The 16,103-nt window shown below is 37.5% G+C and overlaps 4 protein-coding genes across 4 annotated transcripts; 2 read left to right on the forward strand and 2 right to left on the reverse strand.

Moving 5' to 3' along the window:
* Positions 1 to 393: 393 nt before the first annotated feature.
* On the reverse strand, positions 394 to 4,251 carry LOC140021615 (uncharacterized). The gene is made up of 3 exons (XM_072072877.1): positions 3,902 to 4,251; positions 2,322 to 2,395; positions 394 to 780 (listed from the first exon to the last, which is right to left on the reverse strand). Exons 1-3 carry the CDS (start codon positions 4,157 to 4,159, stop codon positions 705 to 707), a joined length of 408 nt encoding a protein of 135 aa, XP_071928978.1. The 5' UTR covers positions 4,160 to 4,251; the 3' UTR covers positions 394 to 704.
* A 1,134-nt stretch (positions 4,252 to 5,385) lies between these two features.
* On the forward strand, positions 5,386 to 7,918 carry LOC113716876 (uncharacterized). The gene is made up of 4 exons (XM_027241408.2): positions 5,386 to 5,773; positions 6,172 to 6,294; positions 7,101 to 7,203; positions 7,314 to 7,918. The coding sequence occupies exons 1-4, from the start codon at positions 5,679 to 5,681 to the stop codon at positions 7,557 to 7,559; spliced, it is 567 nt and encodes a 188-aa protein (XP_027097209.2). The 5' UTR covers positions 5,386 to 5,678; the 3' UTR covers positions 7,560 to 7,918.
* Positions 7,919 to 8,058: 140 nt separating this feature from the next.
* Positions 8,059 to 10,227, forward strand: LOC113716875 (uncharacterized). Its single transcript, XM_027241407.2, has one exon. The coding sequence runs from the start codon at positions 8,566 to 8,568 to the stop codon at positions 9,991 to 9,993; it is 1,428 nt and encodes a 475-aa protein (XP_027097208.2). The 5' UTR covers positions 8,059 to 8,565; the 3' UTR covers positions 9,994 to 10,227.
* A 3,812-nt stretch (positions 10,228 to 14,039) lies between these two features.
* LOC140021420 (transcription factor MYB106-like) lies at positions 14,040 to 15,844 on the reverse strand. Its single transcript, XM_072072183.1, has 3 exons — positions 15,709 to 15,844; positions 15,468 to 15,597; positions 14,040 to 14,985 (listed from the first exon to the last, which is right to left on the reverse strand). The coding sequence occupies exons 1-3, from the start codon at positions 15,842 to 15,844 to the stop codon at positions 14,040 to 14,042; spliced, it is 1,212 nt and encodes a 403-aa protein (XP_071928284.1).
* Positions 15,845 to 16,103: the final 259 nt, after the last annotated feature.

Raw genomic sequence — 16,103 nt, forward strand, 5'->3', positions numbered from 1 at the left:
TTTTCCAGTGTTTTTCATTTTGATTTTTATGATGTAGTTAGTCGATTGGTTCAGGATTTGGAGTTCTCATTCATTCTTCACACACCTGCCTCCAAAATACAGTATGTGAATCTGAAGGCACTTTTTCTCTTGCTTCTAAAAAAAAAAAAGGAACTTATTCTCCCAGAAGAACTCCTTGTGCAGCAGACCAATGACAAATGAGCTACCTTCGAGTAGGAGAATTTAGTTAAGACAAGCTACATCCATTATCCAACAACCCATCCTGGCCGTCTTCAAGACCTAAATTTCTCCTTTTTATCACCTTTAGGACAATAAAAGGGCACCACTTGTCTTCAAAACTGCGATAACTATAAGCAAGAATTTTGTTACGACACGAATGATAAAGTCTTGGTATTACGACTTATTACCCTTCCCCGAAGTCTCTATTCAATATCGAAATGTAGAACCAGAATGTTTGTACAAATCATGGGAGTCGTCTATACTGAATGCTAACATCAGTGCTTCATATTAGCAGCAGAATTCTAGTTCACATTGACAAACGTGATCTTGCAGCCAGCCCCCACGTTAACCTAAGATTACATGAAAAAGAGAAGATCTTGTACAAAATCTTGTGGCCTTTCACGGGAAACGCATGAAAGATGAACAGAACCATGGATATTGATCATGCTCTAGAGATCCGCAAACTAAAACTCTCACTTTGTTGATCAATTTTGTTCACCAGGGCTTGGCTTTATTCCACTGCAACAGAAGAAATGTGGTAGTTTGACTCGACCACATACCCTGCAGAAGTGCATTTTAAGTTCAGTCAAGAACCAGTGAGTTATTAAAACACTACTCAACTTCCCCATTCAAGGTTTCCCCATACACACTCCAGCACAGAGGAAAAATCGCATATGAGGCAACAGTTTCTTCCACAATTTGGAACAAGAGAAATATTATAAAACAAAAGCATGCCAAACTAATACTCAAATGACTCATCATCCACACTGGTTAAAGGGAACAAACAGCCAGAAGTTTTGAAGCCCTTGAGCATTTGAAACTGTCTCACAAAAGTAACATGAATATCAGTTTGCTGCAAAATCCAAAATTAAGCACCTAGCACACACCGTGGCGCCCGATATGTGTTCAAATGAGCAATAAAAGAGAACTTACAGCATTAGTGTACTATAAAGTAGACATCAATCATTATGGACAAGCAGGTAACACAGTTTCTACCATTATTAGATGAGATAAAAGTGTTACTCCCTCCGTCCCACTTTGATAGTTCTGTATTTTTTTTTATACAGTTTAAGAAAAAGTAGTTAACTTTGTTGGAAAAGTAAATTTAGATTGCTATTTTCCTAAAATACCCTCACATTAAATAAAGTATAACTTTATGGGAACTTGAATTGATGGTAAAAAAAGAATCAACTCTCATTAAATGGGGTAGGTTTATAGTAACAACAACTTACATTGAATACGGGCATTTTAGGAAAATTAAAATATAACTACATTCTTCAATTGGAAAGTGGACTACAATTTGGAATAGACGAAAAAGGAAAACAGGACTATCAAAGTGGGACGGAGGGAGTAATATTCTTGACGTTTTCCAAAATTGGAAAAAGGTACACCCACCAGTTAAATTTCCACATATGCACTTGCAGAAGGATGCCTAGCACATATTAAGAGAATCATGCAATATGTATGTAAGTATCCATATTCTCTTTATTTCTTTTTCTTATTCAGCAATCAAAAGTTAGCAGATTGAATTTGAATGTTGAATTCCAGTCCAGGAATATTTAACATGGAGAATCTCCTCTGGTATGTAACAAGAAGTCCGGCAAAATAGCAAATATAATTGGGTCCCCCGCGCCGGGGGGGAGGGGGGGGGGCTGGGCTTAGGTCAATCTCATAACTTTTCTGAGATATAACTCATTCCTCACAACCGAGACGTTCTGATTAGGTGTACGAATCATCTTAAGAGACAGGGTGTGTACATCCACATGTTGCTATTTCACCTAAGGTCCTTTTTTGACATGTATTTCATTGTTCCCTTCAAAGATATACAGCATTTGATCAACCACAATAAGGCAAAACCAATAATCTGAAATACAGGATTAGAAACATCATATTTTAATGATGGCTCACTCTCTCAAAAGATTAAGCTCAACTATATCTACAGAATTTCATTGTAAGGGAGATGAACCACGTAGTTGAGTATATATCAATAGACTCCACAAATCTGCTCTTTGAACTGATTAAATTTACCAAACAGCAGTAACTCATAGTATAAACTTGTATGGAGCACAAATAATTTTTAACTTCATCGGAAAAACCCTTACTTGCAACGCACGATTACTGGCACAGGTTTCAGAGCCTTTGGTCCATTTCTTATTCCTCTCTTGTGTGGAGAGACCTGCATGATAACCAAATCTCTTGAGCTACTCAGATGCACTCAATATGTCAATTCTCCTAGTTATGACATATAACACACATGTAGATGCTCGAAATTTTGCTAGTTTTTCATCTATAGTTCTCAAGACTAATTCCAGCTTTCTGTTGCCATAAAAGTTAAACAGATGACAAATAAAAGTTTCTAGTGATAAACCTTTGTAAGAAAGAAGCTGGTTCCAATTGTGTTTCAGCAATCTTGTCACATTTTACTGATACTTCTGCTATTTTATTGATCCTGAAAGATATATTATAGACCCACCTTCCCCATAGACTAAGGGTGCAAACGAATCGAGCCGCTCGCGAGCCGGCTCGATTCAAGCTCGACTCGAGCTCAAGCTGGTCGAGTCAAAGTCGAGCTCGAACTCGAGTTCAAAATATTAAGCTCGTTAGCTCACGAGCCGGCTCGCGTTATATATTTTTATTTTTTATTTTAATAGTAAATTTACATAAATATCCTTAATATTTTATTATTTATTAAGAAAAAAATATTATTTTATTTATTTTTTAAAAATAAAATAATTATTTTTATTTTTTCGAGCTCGAGCTTCACAATTGTCAGCTCGTCGAGCTCGAGCTCGAGTTTAAGTTCGATAAAATTAAGTCAAGCTCGGCTCGATTAAGTCAAAATTCGACTCGACTCGACTCGTTTGCAACCCTACCATAGACATTATATCAGAAGTGGAATATGATATCAGAGTGGTCTTTAGCTATTTTAGTCATCATAAAAGAAAGTCGAAAGAAGACAACTCCCAATAATCCATGAACTAAAAGGAGATATTACAAGATCATGAAGCCTACAAAATCCATCTTGGCTCTTGCTTGATAGTATTCATGAAAAAAATCACAATACGTCTGCCATTGATGGCCTCCAAACAACTACTCTTCTCGTGGTACTAATTTATAAAATTAGTTGCTCCTCACATGTATGTGAAAACATATTCAGAGATTGAAAATCCCTTTCAGACCATGCTTCTTCTTCAAATGCCCGTCTACAACCCCCCCGCCCCCCTTTAAAACTGTAATTCTTTAAACTCCTCAAAATTGTGTAATATAACATAAAATTCAACTCAACCCCGAAATTCCAAAAGCTAGCAATAAAATCCCATTGCACTTCAGTCAATAACATGAATTTTTCTTCCTCCCCACGATGAAGTTTATTCCTCCCAACACTAAATCCTATAATCTATCCTCATTCCCCAATAAAGGAAGAGGCCATTCCCATCTTACAAGTCCGCTGAGGAATGAAGTTCAACCTACTTCCTTATAGTTGTTAGCCAACAAGTTAAGAGCTTTCTTTTTTCTTTTCTCTTCCTTCTTATAGTAGAACACGGTTTTACAGTTTCCACGATCCAAGTTAGGCTATTCACAAGATTACAGGCAGATAATTAATCGTGAAAATGACAAAAATACTGGACAATTAATGACATAGAAACCACAAAATACAGTAGAAGCCTAATATCCCATTTACCTTCCTTTTAGGGACAGCCATGAGCTCCATGGAGCCGTCGATGAAAGAGAAGCCCGGAAACTGAAAACCGATGCTCTTTTCAGTGGAGGTGTTACCGGACTCGGGGAGAACCAACGGCGGGGATGTGGTGGTGAAGTTGTCCATAGCACCGTGAAGGGGTGCTGGTTGGGCAACGGTGTGGACCCACCTCCGGAGGCCTAAGCTGCCCGCGACGTTGCCCGCCGCCGCATTTCTTAGCATGGACAGCCTCAACGCCATTTTGCTCTTGCCTCTCTACTCTCCTGCGGAACTTGGCCGGTTGCCCCAGTTTGTTGGATCCTAGTTGATTTGGGGATTCATTCGGGTCGACTTGGCCTGCTCATTCTAGCCCATGCTCACCTAGTAGTAGGCCCAACAAAGGGCACTATAATTGCAAATATGGTCCCCTCATATTGCTGAAAGTGTGTTGTATTCTGCGCTAAACAAATTTGAAATCTCCTTTTGGTCACCTTTTCTTTTCAAAAAAATTCATATTTAGTGAGGACTGTAGTATACTTGCGAAAAATGGATTAGCTTAAAGGTCAGGAATAAGGATTGGTTTGAATGAATTATATGTCATGTATTTAAATATGTATTCGTAAAAAAAAAGTTTAGGGAAAAAAAAATTTTTAGAGGGAATGACTAGTGAGGTTGGTTGTTGAGCATAAGAATGCAAATGAACCAAGTCGATTCGAGTTTCGATCTAATCGAATCGAAACTCAACATAATTTTATAAAAATTGAATTTGAAATCAAGTTCGATGAGTTCAAAATGTCAAGTTTGACCTTGAGTTAAAAAAAATAAAATTATAATTATTTTATTTTTAAAAAATAAATAAAATAATAATTTTTCTTAACAAATAATAAAATATAATGAATATATATGTAATTTTACTATTAAAATACTATATATATATATATAATCGAGTTCGAATCAACTCACGAACTAATGAGTTCAATATTTTTGAACTCGAGTTCGATTTAATTAATTCAAATTCGACGTTGACCAAACTCAAATCGAATTCGGACTCGAGCTACTTTGCTTACAGTTCTAGTTGAAATGATACTGGCTCTGTTTGGATCTCCTATTTTTGGAGTGTTTTTCAAAAACTAGTTTTTCAAATACAATAAAAGTTATAACAAAGTACTCTAAAAGATAATCTAAAAATTAATTTAAAATTTTTTAAAATTTTACCAAATATCTCAAAATAAAGTGCCAATAAAAAATATTCCAAAATATTTTTTAAAAATATTTCAAAATATACTCTAAAAACTCTGCTACAGCAAAGTTTTTCAAAAACATCCCAAAAAACAGCTAATCCAAACGGAGCCACTAGTATTAATCTTAACATTTTAAAACATGCTAGATAGTGAATATATAGGAAAAATATTGGAAAAATATCAGAATATTTGCAAATGTTAAGGACTATATCTGCAAAGTCACCCCCCTAAAAAGTCCCAAAAAGACGAACAGTCTAAACTTTACTGGTCCTTCTCGGCCGTCAATCGTAATTGGCTCAATCAATCCTCTGTGAATTTACCCTAATATTGGTATTAGTTTCCTCATTGAATTTCGGCAATGAGTTGTATGAGAGCTCCTGGTGTTTAATTTAGCAAAGAAGGGAAGATTTTGCATCCATAGTACTACATCTTTATATGCGCATTTGATGGGATCTATTTACTGATTTCATTCTTCTGGGCGGGACGTAGTGATTGAATTATACCGGAAGCTGGTGGTTCAAGGGCTGACTGCTGAGGCCATGTCGTTCATGAAAGGAGATTTGCTGACGAAAACAAGAAAGCTAGTCAAAGGCTTAGCCAAAGTTGAACCCCTCTGGCTTAAAGCTATGGAGCAGTGAGTAAAATTACATCCTTTTTGTTTCGCTTATAGATTTTCAACTTTTATTGTCAAAAGGAAAACTGGAATTTAGGTAATTAGTTCAAAGAGTATAAAAATTCAATCACTTCATTCCAGAACCATTTGCCGATTGATAAATCAATGTAATTTATTATGGTTAATAAGTAATGTTCCCTCACACACATATAAACATGCACGCATAGGCACACACTTGTGTAAAGTTTAAGCCTTTTTGAGTTAAAGTGTGTATTAGATGATTTTCCAGTCTGGTATTATAAGGGATGATATTATTTGTGTTTCTATTTTAATGGATGATAAATAAACATATGGTAGAGGATCACTTTTTGTTTGATGGGGTTTTAACTATAGTCCGTGACTTATTCTATACAATGCAGGGCACCTCCGGTGACGTTTCCTCGCGCTGAGGGCACGATTAAGCCCATGAGTCTGCCTGAGGATGTTTACATCAAGAAGTTTTATAAGAAGTATCCTGATTCCAAATATCAGGATCCCATCAAGTATGGCTTTCTGTCATTTTTTTTTTTGTGTGTTTCAGTACGTGTTTGGATACAACCTTGTTGTTTTTATGTTGATAGGAAGATGGAAAAGGTAGGGGAGAGGGTTGGGCTGGGGGGAAAGGAGGATTGAGAAATTATTCTTTTCTGTTGTCCTGTAGTTGCGTATTGTTTTTCTGCAGAAAAGTTCAAGGGAATATTCTAGTGGAAATTCAATCTGAGGTTGTTTCAACAATGTGAGTTGAGTGATGGAGATGCGAGGTATTGTGAGTATTGAGAGAAAAAATTTGAGGTTTAGAGGTCCATGCTGCTTCTTTTGATTGAAGTTGTTTTTTCCTTTCTGTTTTGTAATCTAAACTATCTAAATTTTTATCAATCTATTTATTTATATTGATTGGATTATACTTCTGGTTTTTATAATGCTGTGTCTGAATTTTTTATGGCTTAAATGGTTCTACATTCATCTGCAAAATTAATATGTCTGTGCCAATCGTTTCGGAATTCTGGAAGCCAGATTTGAAGAGATTGAGATATAACTGCTTTTTAACAGCTTGTGCTTGAAATGAAAAGACATATGAAGGCTTATATTGCAAAATGCGGGTGCCTCATTACACCTGTATTGCTGGATGATGCAAAAGGAAGAGATGAACAACCTAAAATATCTGGAGGTTGATTATTGAGTAGATTTTAATTGTCATTCGAAGCCTTATTGCTGCCAAGTTTGAATTTTGTTACCCTTTAAAAGGTGTAGTTGAGGTTTCATTTTTGCCCTGCAAGTCAAAATTTGACTCATTCTTGTTACTTCACAGAATTTCTGGTTTCAATCCACCTCCAGCCCGACTATTTGGCTGGCGAGTACTAGAGTTGACGGAACAGGGAGTTAGTGAAGAAGAAGCAATGGCTCTGGCTGATGTATGTTTTTGTTTCTTTTTTTTTTTTGGGTGAATTTTGTTGGTGCTGCATCATATTAAGCCGCTCACTTTTTCTCTGGTGTTTCAATTTTGTAACTGTTTATCCAACAGATGGAATATCGGTCCGAGAAAAAGGCCAGAAAGGAGGCGTACTCTCGGTTGAAGCAAATTGCAAAGCTTCAAGGAAAGAAGCCACTGCCTAATCCATATCCAAGTGCTATCAAGGAAATACAGGCTAAAGAAAAGAAGTTTGTAGATGACCGTTTCCATAATCCTGAGACAGTTAAACTTGCGGAGAAAATGAGGGAGGAGAGGGCTGCAGATTGGCAGAACAGAAGAGGTGCTGGTGACTGGTGAAAAGCTGGATTCAACTTTCATTCTGCGACGTTAGTTCTCATGCTTTAAAAGAATTGACTGACCTTGGGATTACACGGCTCAGCTAGACGAGGATATTTTCTCCATTGCATTAGATCGAAGGTTGTGTTTCAAATTGGATCGGTTATATACATGACTGTATTGATAAAAGTCTCGGGAATTTCTTGTTAATCCTCCTCGCCTTTTTTGCTTTATGAAGCGAGAACGGCTTAGTATTACATTATTGGTGTCATGCTTTGGGAGTAATAAGCCAAAGTAGTTTGGAGCATGAATATAGGCTTCATGAGTTGTGAATGACCTTACGACTGACAATTCGCTTTCCTGATTTTGGATTTCTGCTCCGGCTGGATGATCCTTTAAATTATGCCGTTCAATTATTACTCCTCTCAAGAAGTCTTTCTTTTTCTTTTATTGATGATCCCTTGAGCAACTTTGGTATAAATCAAGCCCTGCATTACTTACTCTTTCCGGGTTGATTTGGTTAAGTGGCCCTAATTTCTTTATCAAACCTGAATGTTAATTTCTTGATACTGATCGGAGTCAATGGTACCTTTCTTGCTGGAGAGGGCAGAGCACCATTCTGATCATCTATCTATTCGAAAAAAGATGGCTTCCTTGATCACTTTATTCACCAAATTTAAGTCTTATCATGCCTCCTTTGATTGAGCTTTACCTCTTTTTCCAATCTGTAAGATCTGAAATATCTCCACTTTATTTCATTTTCTCCGGAGTCCCTGGTTGCACATCTCCTTTTTCGACATCTGTATAAACACAACATAACATATTTGGGAAGATTTAATATTTGTGAGGCAAAAAGATAACTGAAATGTATCCAGGAACGCCCTTCCGGTCTCGAGCGCCGCAAACCTCATTCCCACACATAGCACGCAACCGCCAAGCTGTCAGCTTTTTATTGGCTGTTGAACTTTCGAACTGATCTTTCATTACAATCTCCTCAAGCTCTCTCTCTGCTTCCATCCCTCCGGCAATGGACTCTACAGCCACAACAGCAATCTCCAGCGCCAAGTCCATCAATGCCCTTTCAACTTCAGCCAACAACACAAAAATAACTAACTTAACTACCTCGACTCCAACTTGGTCTCAGACTAAATCAAAATTACCTCACTTTTATGCCTCGAGCAGCTTTCTAAACCACTTAAAATCCAAAAATCCCCAGCTTAAGAACAAAAATTCGAAACTTTTTCTTCTTCATTGCTCCGCAAAGCCAAATACTGACAGAAAAAATGCAACAGATGATAATTTGTCTCTTCGGTCCGGTTCAAATTCAACAATCCCAGAACAAGCAGCAGCATCACCTACAAATGAAGGGCTTTCATCATTTTCAAGGGGTTTGGTTTTTGATTTGGGATTGAAGGACTCGTGGGATAGTGCTGAAATTGGCTCCCCTGTTGTAAAAAGGTTCATTGGTGATGAGGAAGAAAGATGGTACATGTGGTACTGTGGAAGGTCAAATGGGAAAGATTCCATTGGATTGGCAGTTTCAAGTAATGGGATTCATTGGGAAAGAGGAAACGGGCCTGTTAAATCAAGTTCTGATGTGGGGATGGTCATGAATTGTAGTGATGATTGGTGGGCTTTTGATACTCAAGGCATTCGGCCTTCTGAGATTGTCATCATGTCTAGTGCTAAGGTTAGAGTAAACAATTCTCTTTATTGGCTATACTACACTGGCTTTAATGATGAAAAGATTGAGCCTTTGGATAATTCTGTGGCGTTTAAGTTGAGTGATCCGAAAAGGATGTATTATAGGTCATTGCCAGGTTTAGCAATGAGTCAAGATGGGAGGCATTGGGCAAGAATTGAGGGGGAGCATCATAGTGGAGCTCTATTTGATGTGGGGTCAGATGGGGAGTGGGATTCCCTGTTTATTGCATCTCCAAAAGTTGTTTATCATGGGGCTGGTGATGTGAGGATGTATTACCATTCTTTTGATGCTGAAAAGGGACATTTTGCAGTTGGGATTGCCAGGTCAAGAGATGGGATCAAGTGGGTAAAACTGGGGAAGATTATGGGAGGAGGGGGAAATGGTATGTTTGATGAACTAGGAGTAATGAATGCTCATGTCGTTAAGAATAGAAAAGATGGGAAATATGTGATGGCTTATGAAGGTGTTGCTGCAGATGGCAAGAGGAGTGTTGGATTAGCTGTTTCTTCTGATGGGCTGAAGGAGTGGAGGAAATTTCAGGATGGTCCTGCGCTAAAGCAAAGCGAAGAAGATGGCTGGGATTGGGAAGGGGTAGGATCACCTTGTCTAGTTCAAATGGACGGGGATGCAGATGAATGGAGATTGTACTATAAAGGAACTGGCAAAGGGGGAAAGACGGGGATTGGTTTAGCAGTGTCTGAAGGAATTGAATTTGCTAGTTTTCAGAGATGGACAGGGTTTCACCTGTGACTTGTCAGGCATTTTCTCCCCTGCTCTTCACCATATGAGGGGGTGAAAGATGACCTTTGCCTTTGGTTCAAACATGTACCTTACTTCATTTGTAAATCTGGTACTACAAGCTAAAGAGGAGCAGTCAGGCTCGTGGCATCAGGTCTTGGATTTTTATTTTTTTTCCCTCTGGTTCCTGCAATTATTACTATTATTTCTGATTATATGGCCTTTATATAGGATTCGGTTTCATGATCTTTTATTGCTGCTTTAGTTAAGCTATTTGGAATGGCAGCACTTTGCTTCAAAAAATTGGCTGTCCTTGGGATGTTTGTTCAATGTTGTAGCACACGATTGCTTTGGTTTTCTGGGTAAACAATGCGAGAAACATATATATAGTCGCCTATCATTTTCTGTTAGGCCGAGAACAGATGGTGATCATGAACTCACCAGACACTCAACCACATATTTCAAACTACAAAAATGAAAAGTTGCTAATTAACACATTCTTGATGATCTTTTTTTTTTTTTTTCCTTTCAACTCATCTGCTTTCTCATTGGCTTTGGTGGGCCAGAGGTTGGAATGAGATATTGCATGAAGACCTGACTTGATTGTGACAACCAGGTCCAAACTTACGCCTATAGGGCTACAGAGGATAGTAGCCCAAATCAGATGATGTTCGAAATTGGTCCAAGCTCTGGCAAATAAAAGTACACAACAGAAGCGAATAACTTTAATAGGCCAGACTTGTGAATAAGTCACATCTACCGTCGTATTGATTTTTATTGGGCTTGCGAGGGGCCAATTTTGGTTGTCAGATAAACTCAACATCAGCTTTGGAATTTCTGGCCCAGCACTTGGAAGTGGCTCAAACTCAAATCTAACAATTTAGATCTTCAATGTCACAAACTGTATTTCTGTTCTAGGGTTATAAATTAATCTAATCACGTTGAACATCTTAGTATTTAAATATGTTTAATTATTGTGATAAATTTAAAATTTTATTTAAGTTTAACTTGTTTATTTGCTGAACCAAAGTTGAACACCTTTTTTTTTTATCGGATTTAAAAGTTATCGAACATAAAATGCGATGCAAGTTTAGCTTGACTTATTGATTGACCAAGTTCGAACAAATTCTTATCAAGTCGAATTTGATTCGAGTATTCATTAGTTTGATTCATCTTTCAATACACCTCTAGACAAATTAGAGACAACAAATGACCAGTGTCAATACAAAGCCGTACTCTCTGAAGTTACATTGAAGGTTTTAGTGGACAACAGATGGTACAACTGACAAGATACACGAACAATAATTGAGGAGGCGTCAGTCGGACATAAACATGCATTCATGTTATAAACTGTTTCGGTGTAAAGTTAAACGAATACTGAAAATCTTTAAGATAGAGACTGGCGATGGTGTTACCATTAATTATGAATCTCCAACATCTCCCCCCCCCCCGGCGGGTGAAGGGCGAAGCCAACACAGTACTGTTTCCACAGGGTGAGTAATGCTCACGAGTATACAAACTTCATATAAGTTGCCATTACAGGTATAATAGATACATGATTGCGTTTCTGCCCTTTAAAAATAAGTAATCAGGAAAAGAATCAGCACAGGTTTTGTCCTCGATTATTATTTTTCTGTTGTGATATGCTTTTGGTTAGATCGAAAAACGTCTATAGCTAGTACCAGAATGTGTACTAGCTGCTACTCAAATAAGCGGTACGAGATTTATATTATCATATTATTATTCCAAAGGAATAAAAGCGATGCTTTATCTGCATAACTATAGAGGTTAATCTTCTATTCACTAATAGCATCTACACTATTATGGTTGGATGTATGTCGCCGTATATGTAAATTTTAGAAATTTAAAGTCAAATTATAATTAATTGTCGTGAATTATAGAAAATTTATGCTAATTATAGACGTGGACTTTCTTTTTCCACATTTCTTCTTCTTTGCAATTTGCACACATTGACAAACATAATCAACCACGCGAATGTATTGACAAACATAATCTGCTTTTTGTGTATTAGCATGCACAATTCACATAACACAAATACAACATCAACATAGGCATATATTCCGAACCCTCTATTTTCTCCTCCTGACTTGGCCATGCATGCCAGTATATTTATTCTTTTATATATCCAAAGAGCAGGGCCAATCAACAATTAATGCTATTCTAATAGCAGTTTTGGAGCAGAAGAACGGAGGAGGAGCTTGGCATCTTCCGAAAGAAGAAGAACAGTAAAGAAGAAGGAAGGGGAATTTGAGAAGTTAAAGAAACATGGCGGTAAATATAACTCAACCAGGTGTTTGCTTAAACAGAGATTGGATCTAATCGCCACCAAAATCCCTTGTAGGAGAATTCATGGCACTCATTAAATGTCACAAAACCTACCAAAGCCCAACATTCTGCAAATGCTAGCCCTAGCAATCTGCGATGACAAAACACATGCAACCAACATTACCACTGTAGTTAGCCAAACAAGAGTGTTCAGGACGAACGTCACGTCACACAAATAGCTTGTGCAGGCGGGATAAATATTGGGACAAGCGGATTAAAATGAACCACATTCTCCAACAATAAGCACTGTGTGTAGTAACAGTTACCAGCATTTTAAGTCGTACGTAACAGTTACCAGCATTTTAAGTGTTAGTGTGTTTGCCTTGAAAAAAATCTATTAAACTCAAGCACTATATATGACTATTTTTTACGCTACATCTTCTTATTTATGGTATCGTTGAGATCTTAATTAAGGAGGATCTATTGAACAGCGATGATGCAGTCACACAACAACTACTCTGAATGACGTCTGTGTTGAACCAAGATAAGGTTGGCTTTTCCAGTTGGCAGTAAACCTATCCATCTTTCGTACATTTTGGATCACCATATCCAAGAAAACATTTATGTTCGAAGATAACATTACATTATACGTCCGATAAGATGATACAAAACAAAGGTAAAACAGGACCATTGGACCAATGATTAGATGTGAGGGTGACATCATAAGTAAACCGAATAAAATTAATGAACTTCTGTGTGAAGTACAATCATAGGAGGCTAGCTTCTTTTTTTTTTAAATATATTTTATTTTATTAACTAATTAAAATTAAAGATACAAGGATTTTGAGGAGGGGCCAAACCTGAATCTTTGAAAAAAAAAAATCATAGGAGGTTAGCTAACCACTCTGGGGGACTACATATATAGCATTCTCCGCACTGCGTCATATTAAAGAACAGGGCATGTCAAGTTATAGACTCGGTTAATTTCACAGAAATTAGAGTTTCTGTTTAAATCAAAGCAGTGACTCATTAGTTCTAATGTTGATCATTTAACTGGCTCTGATTAATTTGTATTAATCCCACTATTTTGGCTAACTTGTACTATGATTAATAAAATACGGATTTAATGGTGCCCTTAAAAGCAACGTGAAAGGCAATCTTAAATTTGCTGCTATATTACAATCACAATGGACTGGGTAGATTTCTCCAAAATAGCATGTTGAGTGGGGAAGTCAAGTCCCATGAATGTCAAGAAATATCTAATGGATCAAGTTCCTCACAGGTTACTAACTAGAAATTTCGTAGTAGTAACCAAAAAAAAAATTTCTTCTGTTTGTGCTCATGATTCTAAGATCAATTAGATATCTTGTATAGGCCGCATTGTCAAGCATTCGGCTTTTGGAACCAGTCCTATATCGTTTTAACTTCTTGGTAAGACAATGAAAATTGTATAATACTTGCCAACCAAAATGTAAGAAGATCATGTCATCAGATATGGCTACATCAAGTACAAAATAGTTACTAATAATTAAAAGATTAAGTACTATATTGAGTAATGTGGCTTTATTTTGATGGCACGGGCTATAGAAGCTTGGGTGTATGATTTTAGCGATTTCCCTGCACAACGAAAAATACCTCAAATACTCCCTTATTATTCCTAATCTTTCATTACACTTCTTCATTAAAATTTAACCTAAGTAATTGCTCAATTGAAATAGCAACATCCCTAAAGCTCAGTGGGACGTTAAAGTATCACGTATTCCAACAACACATCAAAAAAATGGCGAACCCAATGCAGAAATCTCCTCATTGACTATATTGTTCCAATATTTTTGGTTGTCTTCAAGATCACCACCCGACCTGTAACCAAGACTCTGATATGATCCAGTTGGGTTATTGTTTGAGTCATCGATATCGGCATCCGCGAATCCTTCCATGAAACCTGGAGACCTTAAAGAGAATTCCATAGTATATGCACCACCAACGGGATCAAAATCACATTGAACGTTGACATCATGATTAAGCTGCATCATGTTCCCCGTTGTTGACTCCATTTTTTCTCCAGTCACTTCTAGCGGGTCATTGTTCTTTGGTGTATCCAAATACTGCCAAGTGCTCGTACCGGTTTCTTTCATGTCCCGCGCTTCGCAATTAATTGTCGAATTAAATGGTAAGTTTTCTCCAGTTAGACGAGCAGCACTTGACATGGCGAATGTGTTATCTGAAAAATGCAATGTAGAGGTTGGAGACTGAAGGCTTCCAATGGCAGTACTGAAAAAGCCATTGGCGTTCTTTGTTGTTGTCCATGTCCTTTGCCATGCTTTGAGTATATCAAGACAATGAAAATAATGCTTTTGTACCATTGGTACCATTGGCTCCAATGGTGTTACTAGTGGTGAAACTAATGCTTTTGCTAGTGGTAATTGAGCTGAGGCTGGAGGGCTGAGATGAGAATGATTAAAGGCGGTGGACAACGACAGCAGTTTGGACTCGCGAACAAGCCTGGATTCTGCTTCAAGACGAGCACTCTCCCATTGAGCCATGTGACTGAGGTTGGCGGTGTCTTTTTGGTGAGCAGAGCCGAGGGCGTTGGTCTTTGGCCTATGAGTTGATGGATCAATTCCCATCTTGGTTAGTCTCTTCTTCAAATGCGTGTTCCAGTAATTCTTTATCTCGTTGTCTGTCCTCTTTGGGAGGTGAGTTGCTATGGCTGACCATCTGTATCAATATCAACCAATATAAAGAATAAGTGCTGTATAAAAAAAAAAAAAACAAATCTGAGTTATTACCTTTTCACCTGTCAAAAGTTTTGGCAAAACCACTATCCATCTATAACATGAGGATGGATATACCCAAAACTTAGGTCTTGTTTGGATTGCATTTTTCTGGATTTTTTTTTATAGAAAAATTACTGTAACGATTTGATATATGTGAAGTAAAAAGATAATTGGAAAATGTATTCATGGAAAACAAACGTAGCAATTTGAAATTCAAATTACTATCCAAACAAGGCGTTAGTGTTTGAAAATTGTGTAATTTTCAAAATCACAATGTCCACCACTTCACAATTTTAGAAAGATACTTGTGGTAAGCATTTCTTAATGAGTTTGCTTATTGTTACTAAGAAAATTTCTCAAACCTTCAAAGACAAAAAATACCAACTTGTATAGAAACTGGTGGGTAAAAAAATTCCTTTTTACCGGTTTCCAAGAAGTGCATGGAGTTGAATAATGGTCTGATCTTCTTGCGAACTGAATTTTCCCCTCTTGATATCAGGCCTTAGATAATTAGTCCACCTAAGTCTGCAGCTCTTGCCACATCTCTCCAGCCCTATTCACAACCGCATTGCAAAAGTTTTCAGCACAAAAGGAAATTAAAGGGCTAAAAATTGATATTTCTCCGCTACGTAAGGTGACGGGTGCAGGTAGATGATTTACGTACCAGCTTTTGCTGGGAGAGCTCGCCAACTGCCGTGGCCATGTTGTTGTTCGATGTAAGACAAGAGCTTTTGATCTTCCTCAGGTGTCCACGTCCCTTTCCTTAATCCCAACTTCTCGCAGCATGGTGACCTTCCCATTTTTAGAGCACTTATATGGAAACTTTCTAGCCAATTCCTCACAGAAGTGGATTCTAATCTAGTCTGTAGCTAGCAAAAGAAGAAATATAAGACAATGTCCAAAGCGAGGAAGTGAGAGATGGAGACGTTGCCTTAGTGCTTAGACAACACAGCGACAATATATAAGGCAAAGAATTAATTAAACGCTCGACAAGACCGAGCCGTACCAAAATGTCGCGTGACAAATGGGAATCCAACGCCACAACTGACTTTTTTTTTT

The sequence above is a fragment of the Coffea arabica genome, chromosome 11e (assembly GCF_036785885.1).
Source record: "Coffea arabica cultivar ET-39 chromosome 11e, Coffea Arabica ET-39 HiFi, whole genome shotgun sequence".
NCBI lineage: Eukaryota > Viridiplantae > Streptophyta > Magnoliopsida > Gentianales > Rubiaceae > Coffea > Coffea arabica.